This window comes from Dendrobates tinctorius, unplaced genomic scaffold (assembly GCF_039654945.1).
Source record: "Dendrobates tinctorius isolate UK_male_01 unplaced genomic scaffold, ASM3965494v1 ptg000144l, whole genome shotgun sequence".
NCBI lineage: Eukaryota > Metazoa > Chordata > Amphibia > Anura > Dendrobatidae > Dendrobates > Dendrobates tinctorius.
Window position 1 is genome coordinate 11,397,942 of NW_027361811.1, and position 15,888 is coordinate 11,413,829.

A 15,888-nucleotide genomic window follows, 5' to 3' on the forward strand; every position below is an offset into this window, starting at 1 on the left:
GCTAAAGCCTCAAAGAAATTCGCCCTTCCCTTTGAGGACATGGGCACCCTCAGGGACCCCCTAGATAAGAAGGCAGATACCTTTCTAAAGGGGGCTTGGGAGTCTGCAGGCGGTAACCTCAGGCCAGCGATAGCGGCGACATGTACCTCAAGAGCCCTAATGGTATGGGTGGACCAACTTGAGAAACAGCTGAGGGAAGGGACACCTAGAGATAAAATTCTAGATTCTATCCCAGTAATAAGGGGAGCGGCTGCATTCCTAGCAGACTCATCGGCCGATTCAGTCAGACTGTCGTCCAAAACAGCAGCACTTTCAAACGCGGCCCGAAGGACACTATGGCTTAAAAGTTGGCCAGGGGACCTTCAGACCAAAATGAAATTATGCTCCATCCCCTGTGAAGGAAAATTCCTTTTTGGGGAAACGTTAGATGACATCCTCCAGAAAGCAGGGGACAAGAAAAAAGGATTCCCAAATTTAGGGCCAGCGGCATTTAAAAGACCCTTTCGGAATAGGAGTTTTTTTCAGAGAAGACCACCAAGGGAACAAAAGTGGGATGATAAAAGAAGAGATAGAGGCTTCTTCTTTAATAACTCTCCCCGGGACAAAAAGCCCTCCAAGTACGCCAAGGGTGGGAGGAAGGTTATCCTTTTTCCTTCCAGCCTGGAGGAGAATTTCAACAAACCCCTGGATAATAAACCTAATCCAGGAGGGCCTAAGGATAAACTTTTTCTCTCTCCCGACTCAAAAATATGTAACAACGCCGCTGAGATCCAGCATGCGAGAACAGGAAGCGCTAGAAAGCGAGGTTCTAGGCCTAGTAAAAAAAGGAGTCCTCCAGGAGGTCCCCCTGCAGGATATGGGCAGAAGGTTCTACTCCCCTCTTTTTCTAGTGACCAAACCAGACGGCACCTTTCGTACAATTATAAATCTGAGAAAGCTAAACAAATACGTCAAGAACCAGAGCTTCAAAATGGAGTCGATCAAATCTACCACCAAAGTCCTGTTCCCAAACTGCTACATGACTGTGTTGGACCTCAGCGACGCTTATTATCACGTCCCTATCCACAAAGACTCCAGGAAGTATCTGAGGTTAGCCGTCTCAATAAAAGGCAAGGTCAAAGAATTTCAGTACAGAGCCCTGCCGTTCGGAATATCGATAGCCCCGCGAGTATTCACCAAAATAGTAGCGGAAATGATGGCTCATATAAGGGAACAAGATATAATAATAATCCCGTATCTAGACGATTTCCTAATAGCGGGCAGCTCGGCTCAAAAATGCAGGGAACAGAGAGACAGGGTGATGAACACTCTACAAGACCTGGGCTGGCTTCTAAATCTAAAAAAATCAAGATTGGAGCCCAGCAGGGTACAAGAATTCTTGGGCCTAACACTAGACTCAAGCATTCAGGAGTGTTGCCTCCCAAACCACAAAAAGGAGAAGATCGCTCAAATTACAGCAAGAGCAATCCAAAATCCCTCCATGACACTAAGGAAGGCCATGTCACTGTTGGGTTCACTATCTGCCTGCCTACCAGCAGTTCAATGGGCTCAGTTACACACGAGAAATCTCCAGTGGGACGTATTGGCCAACCAGGCAGTAGTAGGGGGACACCTAGAGGGTCGCATTACCCTAAATTCAAGCACTATTCATTCCCTAGCTTGGTGGGGAAACCAGGAGAACCTGTCCCAAGGGATCCCCTGGGCACCAAAGATAACACACGTAGTGACAACAGATGCCAGTCCCACAGGATGGGGAGCGCACAAGAACAACGAGGTGACTCAGAGCGAATGGGGAAATCAAGAATTAAGAGCCTCCTCAAATCAAAAGGAGCTTCTAGCAGTAGGCTATGCCCTAACACACTTCCTACCCCTACTCCAGAACCACCATGTCCGTATCCTTTCGGACAATCGGGTCACAGAGGCCTATATAAACCACCAGGGGGGAACCAGGTCCCGAACCCTAATGGACACATCCGCCAAAATCCTCAAACTAGCGGAGGCAAACCTATTATCTCTGACAGCCCTACACATCCGCGGTACAGAGAATCAAAGGGCAGACTTTCTGAGCCGCACCCAATTGCGACAGGGGGAATGGGTACTAAAGCAGTCCATTTTTCGGCAGATTGTAAAAATGTGGGGGACCCCAGACGTGGATCTGTTCGCCGACTTCAAAAACAAAAAAGTAGACGCCTTCTGCTCCCTAGATCCCAGGGGGAATCCTTTAACTCTGGACGCATTTATGCTCCCATGGACACAGAATCTAACATATGCCTTTCCCCCAATCATGCTCATTCCAGCAGTCCTAAAGAAAGTCAGGCAGGACAGGGCAAGAATGATACTGATAGCCCCCTTCTGGCCCAAAAGAACCTGGTTTTCCTGGCTAAGAATGCTCTCAGTAACCGACCCATGGGTCCTACCGGATCTCCCGGACCTGCTATCGCAGGGCCCAGTGCTACATCCTCAGGCACCGAACCTCCATTTAACAGCATGGAATTTGAGAGGGCACTGATGAGGGACAGGGGTTTTTCAGAAAACCTGATAACTACACTACAAAAGAGTAGGAAACCGGTTACAATGAGAGCTTATGGTAGAATATGGAAAAAATTTCTATCCACCTCTAGGGCAAAGGTTCAGGACGGGGTTTAGATTGATAAGATCCTAGAATTCCTACAAGTGGGCCTAGAACAGGGTCTGGCGGTCAACACATTAAAAGTACAAATAGCGGCATTAGGCGCCCTCTATAACCATGATGTGGCAGGTGACCCCTGGGTAGCACGGTTTATTAAAGCCGCAACCAGATCGAGGCCAATAGCCAGTCAAAGATTACCATCATGGGACCTGAATCTTGTACTTTCAACACTGACAGGCCCTCCGTTTGAACCAATTCACTCGGCACCCCTAAAAATCCTATCTCTTAAAACGGTGCTTCTGGTGGCACTAACATCAGCCCGAAGAGTGAGCGATATTCAAGCCTTGTCAGCGGGGCCTCCTTTCACAAAAATTCTAGAGGATAGAGTTATCTTAAAACCTGACCCAGCCTATTTGCCCAAAGTGTCATCACATTTTCACAGGTCCCAGGAGGTAGTCCTTCCTTCTGCCCAAATCCAAAAAATAAGGGGGAAGAAAAGTTCCACACTTTAGATGTTAAAAGGTGCCTAGTACAGTACTTAGAGGCCACCAAAAAGTGTAGGAGGGAAGGCTCTCTCTTTGTATGTTTCCAGGGTCCTCGGAAGGGGCTCAAAGCATCCAAGAGTACCCTGGCAAGGTGGATAAGGGATGCGATTGCCCTGGCATATTCATCCAGCGGGAATACCATCCCAGAAGGGCTGAGAGCTCATTCCACAAGGGCAATGGCGACCTCATGGGCTGAAAGATCTGAGGTATCAATAGAACAAATCTGTAAGGCGGCCACCTGGTCATCACCTTCAACCTTTTTTAGGCACTATAGATTAGATCTAGCCTCTACATCTGACCTGACCTTCGGGAGAAGGGTCCTTCAGGCGGTGGTCCCTCCCTAAGCTACCAATCTCTGAAATTCTCTCCGTGGTGCTGTCATGGTTGAGAGAGAATAGCTTAGTTACTCACCGATAACGGTGTTTCTCGGAACCCATGACAGCACCCGCTTATTCCCCTCCCCTTCACGAGTATGGTGAGCACGTGTTATTGTTAGTAGAGTGTTTCCGTTTAGGCACGGTGCTTTGATAAGTAAGCAGTATTATAATATTGTGTATGTATTTCTGTTGTCTAACTAACCTGGAGACCCTCTGATGCTCTGTAACAAACTGAAGGCGGAGGAGAGGTACCGCCCTTTTTCTGTAGGTTCCTGTCCCTGAAGGGCGGATCCCCTCTCTCCGTGGTGCTGTCATGGGTTCCGAGAAACACCGTTATCGGTGAGTAACTAAGCTATTCTCAATGTTAAAATTAACCTACCCTTAAAATTATAGTTCATGTCTTTGTCAGTGGGCAAATTTACAAAATCAGCAATCAAATAATTATTTCCTTCACTGTATAATATGCTGTTTTTAAAGGCAGTAAGCAATCCATAATGTCTAGAACTCTTTTGGGGTTTAATTCTGTCTGGTTACAGTTGCCATACTAAAGCAAATCTGGTAAATGACTTGCGATTTCTAATGGCAGAATGATGAAATTTCCTGTAATCATAACTATATGAAACAAAAGTGAAAATGTCATTCTGCTTTTCACACATATAGCTTGTGTACAATATAGCCATATTAATATGCAAAATATAATAGGCATTGTATTGAAATTTACAGAAATGTCGTTTTTAGTCTTTCCTTAGATGTTTCTTTCATATGTAGCATTGCCTTAAAGGGGAGCTGTACTTTCACGTAACTTTGCAGAATAAGGCCGGGGTCACATTGCGTTATGGCAGTCCGTTAACGCTGTCATTGACCCCCCATTATCGGGCGCATCGCGACGCATACCATAAAGCGGCATGCGTTCGCGATGTGCCGTCATTCAGTGACGGAGCCTTGGACGCGGGCTGCAACGTCTGAGGCTAAGTCACCGCTAGCGCAGATGAATCGTATGCGTTGAACGGGCTGGTTAACGGAATGTGAACCTGGCCTATGCTGCTTTTGTGATTGACTCTGATTTGGTAGGAGGGAACTGCTGCTATCGTAGTCTCCATTCACAGACATAGAGGGATTCCTGCTCTTTTTCCCTTTGGTGCTTCACAGACAGAAACAGTGTGGACATGATTATACAGCAATATTGAGTAATGTTGCTGTGAATCCTGCACTAGAACAAGCCAGCTGGAATCTGCACAATCTGTTTTTCACTCTGCTCCCCTCGCCATTGACTTCAAATTGCTATGTAACCTGATGCCTCACTTTGCTGGCAGTCTGTTTTCTCTTAAAGTGGTTTTCCACTTTAAGGAAACTGGACCACCGAATGTTCTAATATACAAACAGAGCAGGTAATCGCTCTTCCTAGGTCCAGCCCTCTTTAGCAAGATGGATTTGATACGGTTTTATTTCAGAGTGGTGTATAAAGGGCAGGGATAAGGAGGCAGGGGGGCGGCGTGGCTCATAACTGGCTAAAGAAGCAGATTTCTCTGATAATCTTGCACTATTGATTTATGGAAATTTGGTTGACAGTACAGTCCCATTTATCATATACCACCTAGGTAAAAGTTGCTTTCCTCCCATTATAAAAAAAAATATGCAGGTAGCAGAAAACACTTCTCTAAAAAGAAGCACAAGGAGAAACAAAAGGGGTATGCATGAAAGGGCCCTATGGATACTACAGCTTATATTTGTGAGCTGAACATGTTAATAAAGCATCATGACTTTACAAAATAACCCCCAGAAATGAAATCTCCCAATCATTGGCACATCTATAGGATGCCATAACTGGTATGCATCAATCAGTCACTTGTCCGTGTCTGCTGTTACGTTTGTATGGTGATAAGTCCTTGGATGTTTAAAAAAACAAAACAAAACAAAAAGTCCCCATTTACTGGCATCGAACAGATTGTAAAAATGATGCAAAAGTGAACCACTTCATGGATATCGGTTAGGCGCCTCTCACACAGCCAAACCAGCTCTCACACTTTGCACTGACGAGGGGCAATACCCCGAAACACAGTGTCTGCAAATTGAGATTCTGGCTTGGCTTTTATCCTAAGTCATGTAACAAGGCTTGTTAAAGGGTCAATATTCATTTCTAGGTTTGCTACATCCAATAGGTGGCACTAGAGTTCTAGTCCTCTTCCTCTCTGAAGAGACAATTTGCATAATTAGCAAAGTGAACCAAGGCATGGTGCAAACTGCAGCAGACGCTCACTTGTTGCCTCTGTTAATCAGCTACCTCTGACAGATATGTTTCCATGTGTCACTGTAGCTTTGATTAATTTAAAGGGAACCTGCCATGAGGATCTTATACTTAAGAATAAGTGCATATATCTACAGGCACTTTGATGCTGATTAAATCCTTGAGTGTAGAAATCCATTTTGGCATTCCTCAGCAATCTAACTTTGAAATCTTATGCAAATGAGCCTCAAGTGCTTCAGGTGTGACATTGCACTTGCAGCTCTCTTGCCATCCTTTCATATTCCCTTCCTCTGACGTCTGACTGACCGATTTTGTTTCAGCGATCTGCGTACCCCCTGACAGAGCTCTCTCGCAGGTGCTGTTGGTGCCATGGGAGGCACATACTCAGTTCTGGTACTCAAGATGTCGCTAGACCCAGTGAGTTGATCTGCACCACCCCAGGCACTGACTGCGCTTGCAATACATCTCAGTCAGATGAGGCATGTCACTAAAACAAGGGTTGACCTGTCTGTCAGATACAGGTGGGCATTGAATAGGGGAGGTAAGGCAGAAGAGCTGCAAGTGCAATGTCCCACCCCAAAGCACTTGCAGCTCATTTGCATAAGATTTCAATGTTGGATTATTGAGAGATGCCAAAAAAAAAAAATCATGGATGTCTGCAATCAAAGTATGGCTTTAATCAGTATCTAAGTGCTGCTACATACATGCAATTAGTTTGAGGTATAAAGATGTGTTAATAGTCTAACCCCCACCAATTTAGTATTCTGAATGGCTTTTCCGATACATAAGTGTTGAAGTTTCAAGTAACCCCTTTAAAAAATTGGATAAATAAATAATTACCGTGAGGTAGCTGAAGACTGATCCAACCAGCCTTTGTGGGATCGGGGGATAACTTTATGTATATGGTAGTATATAATAGTCCACAGATCCTATCAGAATTTTTCTGGATCTCTCTCGTCTGTGTTTTTTTTTTTCTTTCAGCTGCTTGATGCTTAACTTTAGCAGGTGTATAAAACCTATGTGTGTGTATGTAAACCTATTTTCTTGTCTCTTTAGTTCAAAGAGGATATATCAAAACGGTTTAAGTCGAGCACGGACCTACTTGTTCTCATATTCGCTGGAAAGATTTTGAAAGACCAGGACACCCTCAGTCAGCATGGCATACATGATGGGCTCACTGTGCATCTGGTCATAAAGACACAGAACAGGTAGGCACATTTCTGCTCTTATTTCTCCTGCTTTGTGATTGCCGGTGATTGTCTTTATGCCTTATGTTATTGTTTTCTTGTAGATCCCAAACTGCAGCTGCCACTTCTCAGCCGAGCAGTCCATCATCCACCTCTACAACATCCAGCAGTACCTCTACTACCACATCGGCCACAAGCACCCCTTTTGGCTTGGGTAAGGCCACGCTGTAACGATCCATATTGCTAAATGGTATAGGAGCGTTCATGACCGGTATGGTGTAAGAATTGGTATGGCAATGCCAGTTGATCCCCTGCTGCTCCAGCATTTGTGATCCTCTCCTAGTTCTGTTTACTTGGCACCATGGTCATTGATGGTGTGTGATCAGGTGCAACAAAGACCGGCGGAGCAGCAATTTCTTAAAGAGGACTTTTCACCATTTGAGCATGTTAAACTGGCCACATCAAGGAATAGTGACTATTTTAACACATTATTTTTTATTTTTCATTTCTAATTTCTCATCTCCATTGCTGAGATTTTAGCTTGTAAAGTTTAGATTCTAATTTTCACTAAGACCAAGTGGGCTGCGGTAGACATTCTTCTGTGGTAATTTAGTTTTCTCCATCTATACGACGTTGACCAGTCAAAAGCAGGAAGCAGCATGCAGAGGAAAAAAACCTGCCCCAGAGAAGATCAGACTTGGCTTTTTCTGTACGATATGGAAAGACACCTAATGATAAACAGTCCTGCTCTCCTTACTAACTACTGTGATTACTAGTGGGGGGGAGTAGAGGAGAGCTATGTAATTGTCAACACTTTTTGCAGCTCTCATCACACAGCGCTGTCAGTGAGTACTGCAAGAAGGGTTTGTAATAATGACACACTGCTCTGCTCTATTCCTCTCTATTATTGTAATCGCAGTAAATGCAACCAGTTTGATCAGTGAAGGTGAGGGCAAGGCTGGGTCATTAATTCCCAGAGCTTTTTTCGATTTTGCATTTTCGTTTTTCTCTCCCCTCCTTTCCAGAGCCATAAGTTTTTCATTTTTCATTCAATATGGCCATGTGGGGGCTTATTTTTTGCGGGATGAGTTGTACTTTTGAACGACATCATTGGTTTTACCATACCGTGTACTAGAAAATGGGAAAAAAATTACAAGTGCTCTGAAATAGCAAAAAAAGTGCAATTCCCCACTTGTTTTTTTTTTTTAAGTTAACTAAATGCTAAAACTGACCTGCCATTATGATTCTCCAGGTTATTACGAGTTCATAGACACCAAATATGTCTAGGTTTTTTTATTATCTAAGTGGTGAAAAAAATTCCAAACTTTGCTAATAAAAAAATAATAATAATTTGCGCCATTTTCCGAGACCTGTAGCGTCTCCATTTTTCGTGATCTCGGGTCGGGTGAGGGCTTATTTTTAATTATACCATTTTGGTGCAGATATGATCTTTTGATCGCCCATTACTACATTTTAATGCAATGTTGCGGCGACCCAAAAGCCGTAATTCCGGCGTTTTGAATTTTTTTCTCTCTACGCTGTTTAACGAACAGGTTAATCCTTTTCTTATTGATAGATCGGGCGATTCTGAACGCGGCGATGCCAAATATGTGTATGCTTGATCTTTATTTTATTTTGAAGGGGGTGATTTGAACATATATATATATATATATATATATATATATATATATATATATATATATATATATATATATATTTATATTAAACACTTTTTTTTTTTTTTTTTTTTTTTACTTTTGCCCTGCTTCAAAAGCCTCCATAGATTAGAGGCAGGCACAACTCGATCGACTCTGCTACATAGAGACGATGAGCAGATCGCCTCTATGTAGCTCAATTACTGACTTGCTATGAGCGCCGACCACAGGGTGGCGCTCACAGCAATCCGGCACGGACAACCATAGAGGTTTCCAGGAGACATTGGGTTGTCATGCCGACACACCGGTGACCCGCAATCATGGTGTGCTGTCAGCGTTTGACGGCGGCATTTAACTTGTTAATAGCCATGGATGGATCGCAATTCCACCCGCGGTTATTGCGGGAACATGTCAGCTGATCAAAACAGCTGACACCTCCCCAGTGTGATGTGGGCTCACCGCCGGAGCCCACATCAAAGGGAAGGAGTCCGACATTGGCGTAATTATACATCCATTGTCTGGTAGGGGTTAAATACCTCACACATAGAACGCCAAGTCTGACATTCACTGGGGGCTTGTTTTTTGTTTTTTTTGTTTGTTTTATATATAACCCCCACCCCCCGACAAAATTCTGTCCTAACGCTCCCCTTTGTCTTAGCGCAAATAAGCTTTTAAAAGTTATAAATTCTAATCTCCACAACAGAAATGACAAATTTTAAATCAAAATCCTCGTTTTGTTCAGCCTTGCAGCAACTATTTCATGATGTGGCCAGTTTGACATGCACCGACCGGTGAACGGTCCTCTTTAAATGGGAGAATAAGTTGGCGTGCAGGGCTTTTAGTTTTATGTTGAAGCACTTCTTGTTAGGAAGAAAACATTTAAATAGATCTGTTAATGGAGTAGGTTGTAATTGTGGCCTGTATCCGGTGGATATCATTAGTGATGGTTTCTGTTTTGATATGGAAGCAGACAGTGCCACCACACCGTGATATTGACATTGCCTATTATTTTGTCTTCACGTTTAGGAGGTCTTGGGGGCTTGCCTGGGCTCAGCAGCTTAGGCATGAACGCATCAAACTTCTCTGAGCTGCAGAGCCAAATGCAGAGACAGCTCATGTCCAATCCTGAGATGATGGTCCAGATCATGGAAAACCCTTTTGTTCAGAGCATGCTGTCTAATCCTGACTTGATGAGACAGTTGATTATGGCCAATCCACAAATGCAGCAATTAATCCAGAGAAATCCTGAGATCAGTCACATGCTTAATAATCCAGATATCATGCGACAAGTATGTAGTTCTATACTTTTCTGTTTCTTTTGTATGTGCTACACTATTACCACTTTCGATTGTTTTTATGTCGTTTGGCTGCTAGATAACTAAATCTTCAAACTCTTTTGTCAATCCATTTGTTGTATCCAAAGAGATGAAGGTGCACTTTCGGTTTCCTGGAAGGGGAAGGTGGCTATCACCCAGAACTAGATTGTAACTTTACTTACTAGTAATTGTTTTGTTTTTCCTGTTTTTTTTTTTTTTTTTTTATTATTATTATTATTGTTATTTTTTTTGCAGTAGATATTCCATTGATAAGCAATTTTATATTATCCTGCCTAAATTTTACTTAAAGGGAGCCTATCAGAAACTTCCTCAAAACCGTTAACCGTTTGTGTAGCCCTTTAAAAGATAAGCTACTCAATCCCTGCGTGACTCCAAAGCACTGCTCCAGTGTTTGTTTTTTTTAAATTTGTATCTGGAAGTGCACTGGTCATGTCGATGCACTTCTAGCTTCTCCACCGTATGCTGTATTCCCTACGTAGCAGTACCCGTCCTTGGATGATTGACAGGTTGTTTGCTCTGGTGCAAGGATACTAACCTGTCAATCTGCCTGGGGAGGTCAAGAATACAGCACGAGGCTGAGAAGCTGTAAGTGTATCGTCACCCCCGATGCACATGCATTCCAAAATTGAAATTGCGATTTCTCTATGGGAAAGCAGTATTTTGTTGTCCTACTTTTCTTTTAAAGAGGCTAAAGGGTCTCATAAATTGTGGAGTTGAAGTTTGCTACATTCCCAATGAGACTTGGAGAACTCCACAATATTTTTTCTGCCATATTGCCCGCATTCACAAATTATTTCCCATGGTATTTTAAAAGAGCTCTGTGTATTTTTTTTTTTTTTTTTAATTTTAGCAGGATCCATTTGTACTGAAAAGCTTAGTTGAATACGCGTTTCAGTATAGTTGCAAAAAGGAAGACATAATTTACAAATGGGAAAAATCTTGCTACAAGGCTAAACCTCCTGTATTTGCATTTTTTTTCCCGAAGTAATCTATGAGACTTCATAAGTGTATTTAAAGTCTTGTTTGTCAAACCACAAGCTTGCAATACTTTTTAGATTTGCATCAGTGGGATCGGTATGACATCTATAATGTGTAAAATAAGGAAAAGATCAGGTATGTTGCCCATTCCTGCGTTATGAAGGACAATGTCTGGCATTGGATATTCCCTCATCATGTATGTGATTTGCATATATGTGGTCACAAGCTGACTAGACATGCATGGCCTTGCTCAATGCAAGTGTATTGAGCAAGGTCTAGTCGGAATGTGGCCAGAAGTACGCAAATCGCTAACTTGTGGTCACATAACCGCCTTGTTCCAGCATTGGAGAATCCTCACAGCATGCAGTGCTGCAGACTTGTAGTCTAAGGCCTGACAACCTTTTCAAGTGCTTTTTGTTGTCATCAATAAACCGTATCAACCTTATCACTTTTTTTTAATTTCCAGACACTAGAATTGGCCAGAAATCCGGCAATGATGCAGGAAATGATGAGGAACCAAGATAGGGCCCTGAGCAATCTTGAAAGCATTCCTGGAGGTTACAATGCCTTGCGCAGAATGTACACAGACATCCAAGAACCAATGCTTAATGCTGCTCAAGAACAGGTATTTTAGAAGCATCCTTATTACGTGTCAGTTGAGCCACATAAAGGTGCAAACTTTGGGCTATGAGGTGCTTTATCTTCAGGGCTGACGATAACGCAGAGCAAGTGTGTGATTTTTGTATATGGGACACTGGAGAGTATTTACAATGATTTATAGTGGAAATGTTATCGGATACCTAGCTATCTACTATGGATTTCTTCTTGCCTTTACCAGTTAAGAATCCATAAGGATAATCATGAAATGTCAGTGAGGCACAGTTAGGAATGTCGTTTTTACAAAAGTGAATATTTGCTGTTTTCTAAGAAAAGTGCATAGTTCATACAGTTGAAAAAAGGACATGTCCGTCATGTTCAACTGAGGGATAGGAGAGATAAGGGGAAGAAGAATGTATCTAACTATAGTATGCCCTGAAAATGCCTCTCGCTGTGACCTGTTAAAGTAGAGTACTCCACACATTAATAGTTTCTATGGGAAAGACGCCTTATCTCCTCTGGAGATTGAATTTTTCTTCTGGTACATGGAGTGCCCTCCTATATTTTTTTTTAGGGGGTGTTACATGAACCATACTTATTGTTTCAGCCATTCATTTACTTGCACAAGGTAATCATGTCACGTAATCTTGTCCCCTCTCAGAACTAAAAAGATAAAAATACTTTTACTCTTTCCTCATAACCAAGATTCACAAGCACACCCAGACCCTTCTCTACAAGTGCCTCGTCTAGATGTACAGTGGGGGAAAAAAGAATTTAGTCCGCCACCATTTGTGCAAGTTCTCCCACTTAAAAAGATCAGAGAGGCCTGCAATTGACATCATAGGTAGTTCACAACTATGAGAGTCAAAATGAGAAAACAAATCCAAGAAAATCACCTTGTCTGATTTGGCAAGATTTTTTCTTTGAAAATTATGGTGGAAAATAAGTACCGTATATACTCGTGTATAAGCCGACCCCCCCCCTCCCCCCTTGCCACAAAATACTGGGAAAACTTATTGACTCTCGTATAAGCCTAGGGTGGAAAATGCAGCAGCTACTGGTTAATTTCAAAAATAAAAAGATACCAATAAAAGTAAAATTGAGGCATTAGTAGGTTAAATGTTTCTGAATATCCATATTGAATCAGAAGCCCCATATAATTCTTCATACAGTTCATGATGGGCTCATAAGATGCTCCATACAAAATACACCCCATATAATGCTGCACAAAGGTTAATAATGGCTCCATAAGATGCTCCATAGAATATACCCCATATGCTGCTCCATAAAGGTTATTGCCCCATAAGATGTTCCATAGATTATGCCCCCATAAGATGCTCCATAGACTATGCTCCCATATGCTGCCCCATAAGATGCTCTATAGATTATGCCCCCATATGCTGCCCCATAAGATGCTCTATAGATTATGCCCCCATATGCTGCCCTATAAAATGCTCCATAGATTATGCCCCATATATTGCCGCTGCTGCAAATAAAAAAAAAAAAAAAAAAAATGACATACTCACCCCTTGCTGCTGGGGGCCAGGTGCTGGTGTCCTGAGCAGGCGGGGACACTGGCGCGCTATGGGGGACAGGTGCCGGTGTCACCGCTGGCTCAGGGCCCCGGCACCTCAAATATTCACTTGTCCCCGTTCCACTGCTGCCGCTCTGTCTTCCGGGCCCTCGTGTCAGTGACGTTCAGGCAGCAGAGAGCGTGGCGCGCACTAACTAGGTCACCTTGCCCTCTGACATGAACATCACAGCCAGAGGACGCGGAGGACAGAGCGGCGCTCAGCGGTGGACCGGGGACAGGTGAATATTGCATATTCTTACCCCCTCCTGGCGCTGTCTCTGCAGCCCCGCTTCTTCCACGGTCTCAGGCTCCTTCCTTCAGCGGTCATGTGGTACCGCTCATTAAAGTCATGAATATGCGCATATTCATGACTTTAATGAGCGGTACCACGTGACCTCTGAAAAAAGGAGCCTGAGACCGTGGGAGAAGCGGGGGGGCTGCAGAGATGCGCCCGGGGGTAAGTATGATCTGACACCGCGCTCCCCCGCCGACCCCCTGGGCTGAAAATCTCGGCTTATACGCAAGTATATACGGTATTTGGTCACCTAAAAACATGCAAGATTTCTGGCTCTCGCAGACCTGTAACTTCTTCTTTAAGAGGCTCCTCTGTCCTCCACTCATTACCTGTAGTAATGGCACCTGTTTGAACTTATCAGTATTAAAGACACCTGTGCACAACCTCAAACAGTCACACTCCAAACTCCATTATGGTGAAGACCAAAGAGCTGTCGAAGGACATCAGGAATAAAATTGTAGCCCTGCACCAGACTGGGAGGACTGAATCTGCAATAGGCAAGCAGCTTGGTGTGAAGAAATCAACAGTGGGAGCAATAATAAGAAAATGGAAGACATACAAGACCACTGATAATATCCCTCGATCTGGGGCTCCACGCAAGATCTCACCCTGTGGGGTCAAAATAATCACAAGCACGGTGAGCAAAAATCCCAGAACCACACTGGGGAAGCTAGATGACCTGTATAGAGCTGGGACCACCGTAACAAAGGCTACCATCAGTAACACACTACTCCACCTGGGACTCAGATCCTACAGTGCCAGACGTGTCCCCCTGCTTGAGCCAGTACATGTCTGGGCTCGTCTGAAGTTTGCTACAGAGCATTTGGATTATCCAGAAGAGTATAGGTAGAATGTCATATGGTCTGATGAAACCTAAGTAGAACTGGTAGAAACATAACTTGTTGTGTTTGGAGGAGACAGAATGCTGAGTGGCATCCAAAGAACACCATACCTACTGTGAAGCATGGGGGTGGAAACATCATGCTTTGGGGCTGTTTCTCTGCAGAGGGACCAGATCCGTGTACATGAAAGATTGAATGGGGCCTCCTTCCATCAGCAATGGCATTGAAGATGAAACGTGGATGGGTCTTTCAGCATGATAATGATCCCAAGCACACTGCCAGGGCAACGAAGGAGTGGCTTTGTAAGAAGCATATGAAGGGTCTTGGAGTGTCCTAGCCAGTCTCCAGATCTCAACCCCATAGAAAATTTTTGGAGGGATTTGAAAGTCTGTGTTGCCCAGCGACAGACCCAAACCATCACTGCTCTAGAGGAGATCTGCAAGGAGGAATGGGCCAACATTCCACCAACATTGTGTGCCAACCTTGTGAAGACTTACAGAAAACGTTTGACCTGTCATTGCCAACAAAGTATATATAACAAAATATTGAGATTAACTTTTGTTAATGACCAAATACTTATTTTCCACCATAATTTGCAAAATAAATCTTGCCAAATCAGACAAGTTGATTTTCTGGATTTATTACCTTAAGGTGTAATCTGAGCGAATGTCTGGACTCCAGAGGACCAGTAAAGAGCGCTGTGTGTCTTGATGTGAAGTCAGATTGAATGATGTTTGCCAGATAAACGTGGGTTAATACATCGGCTCTTCAGGAGTGCTGTCCCGGCCGGTGACACACTCCACGCTCCCCTCTTCCAGCGGCGCGCTGGCGTGCAGTGTGCACGATGTGAAGCTGTGGCGTGAGATGAGTCAACAGGACCTTTGTGATGTCACCGGTCACGTGATAGATTACAGGGAGCACAGTGGACCAATTCCTCTCCGACTAGTTTCGGAAAAAACACAGTTTCCTTCATCAGCCCACGTCAGTGCCACAGCTTCACATCGTGCACACTGCACGCCGGCGCGCCACTGGAAGAGGAGCGCGTGGAGTGTCTGTCACCGGCCGGGACAGCACTCCTGAAGAGCCGTTGTATTAACCCACGTTTATCTGGCAAACATCATTCAATCTGAATTCACATCATGACACACAGCGCTCTTTACTGGTCCCCTGGAGTCCAGACATTCGCTCAGATTACACCTTAAGGTAATAACTACCGTATATACTCGAATATAAGTCGAGATTTTCAGCCCAAAAAATTGGGCTGAAAGTCCCCCTCTCGTCTTATATTCGAGTCATATACACCGGGGGGTCGGAGGGGGAGGGGGAGCGGGGGTGTCAGGTCATACTTACCCGTCCTGACGCTGTGTCTTGAGCCCCCAGCTTCTCCCCTTGCTCTCTCTTCCTGCCTTCAGTGGTCACGTGGTGCCGCTCATTAAAACTCATGAATATGCGCATATTCATGAGTTTTAATCAGCGGTACCACATGACCGCTGAAGGCAGGAAGAGAGAGCGCGGAGAAGCTGGGGGCTCAAGACACAGCGTCAGGACGGGTAAGTATAGCGATACTCACCTGTCCTGCGTCCATGGCTGCTTGCTGCTGTCTGTGTGTCTGTCATCGGTCAGTGACT

At 44.0% G+C, this 15,888-nt stretch overlaps 1 protein-coding gene across 1 annotated transcript in view; it reads left to right on the top strand.

Annotated features, from left to right (window-relative positions):
• The window catches only part of UBQLN1 (ubiquilin 1), a 56,867-nt gene that overhangs the window by 20,575 nt on the left and 20,404 nt on the right, over positions 1-15,888 (top strand). Inside the window, exons 2-5 of the mRNA XM_073546027.1 lie at positions 6,853-7,004; positions 7,088-7,197; positions 9,665-9,927; positions 11,420-11,578. Of these exons, the coding sequence (XP_073402128.1) occupies positions 6,853-7,004; positions 7,088-7,197; positions 9,665-9,927; positions 11,420-11,578 (684 nt within the window). The remainder of the gene's footprint in view (positions 1-6,852; positions 7,005-7,087; positions 7,198-9,664; positions 9,928-11,419; positions 11,579-15,888) is intronic.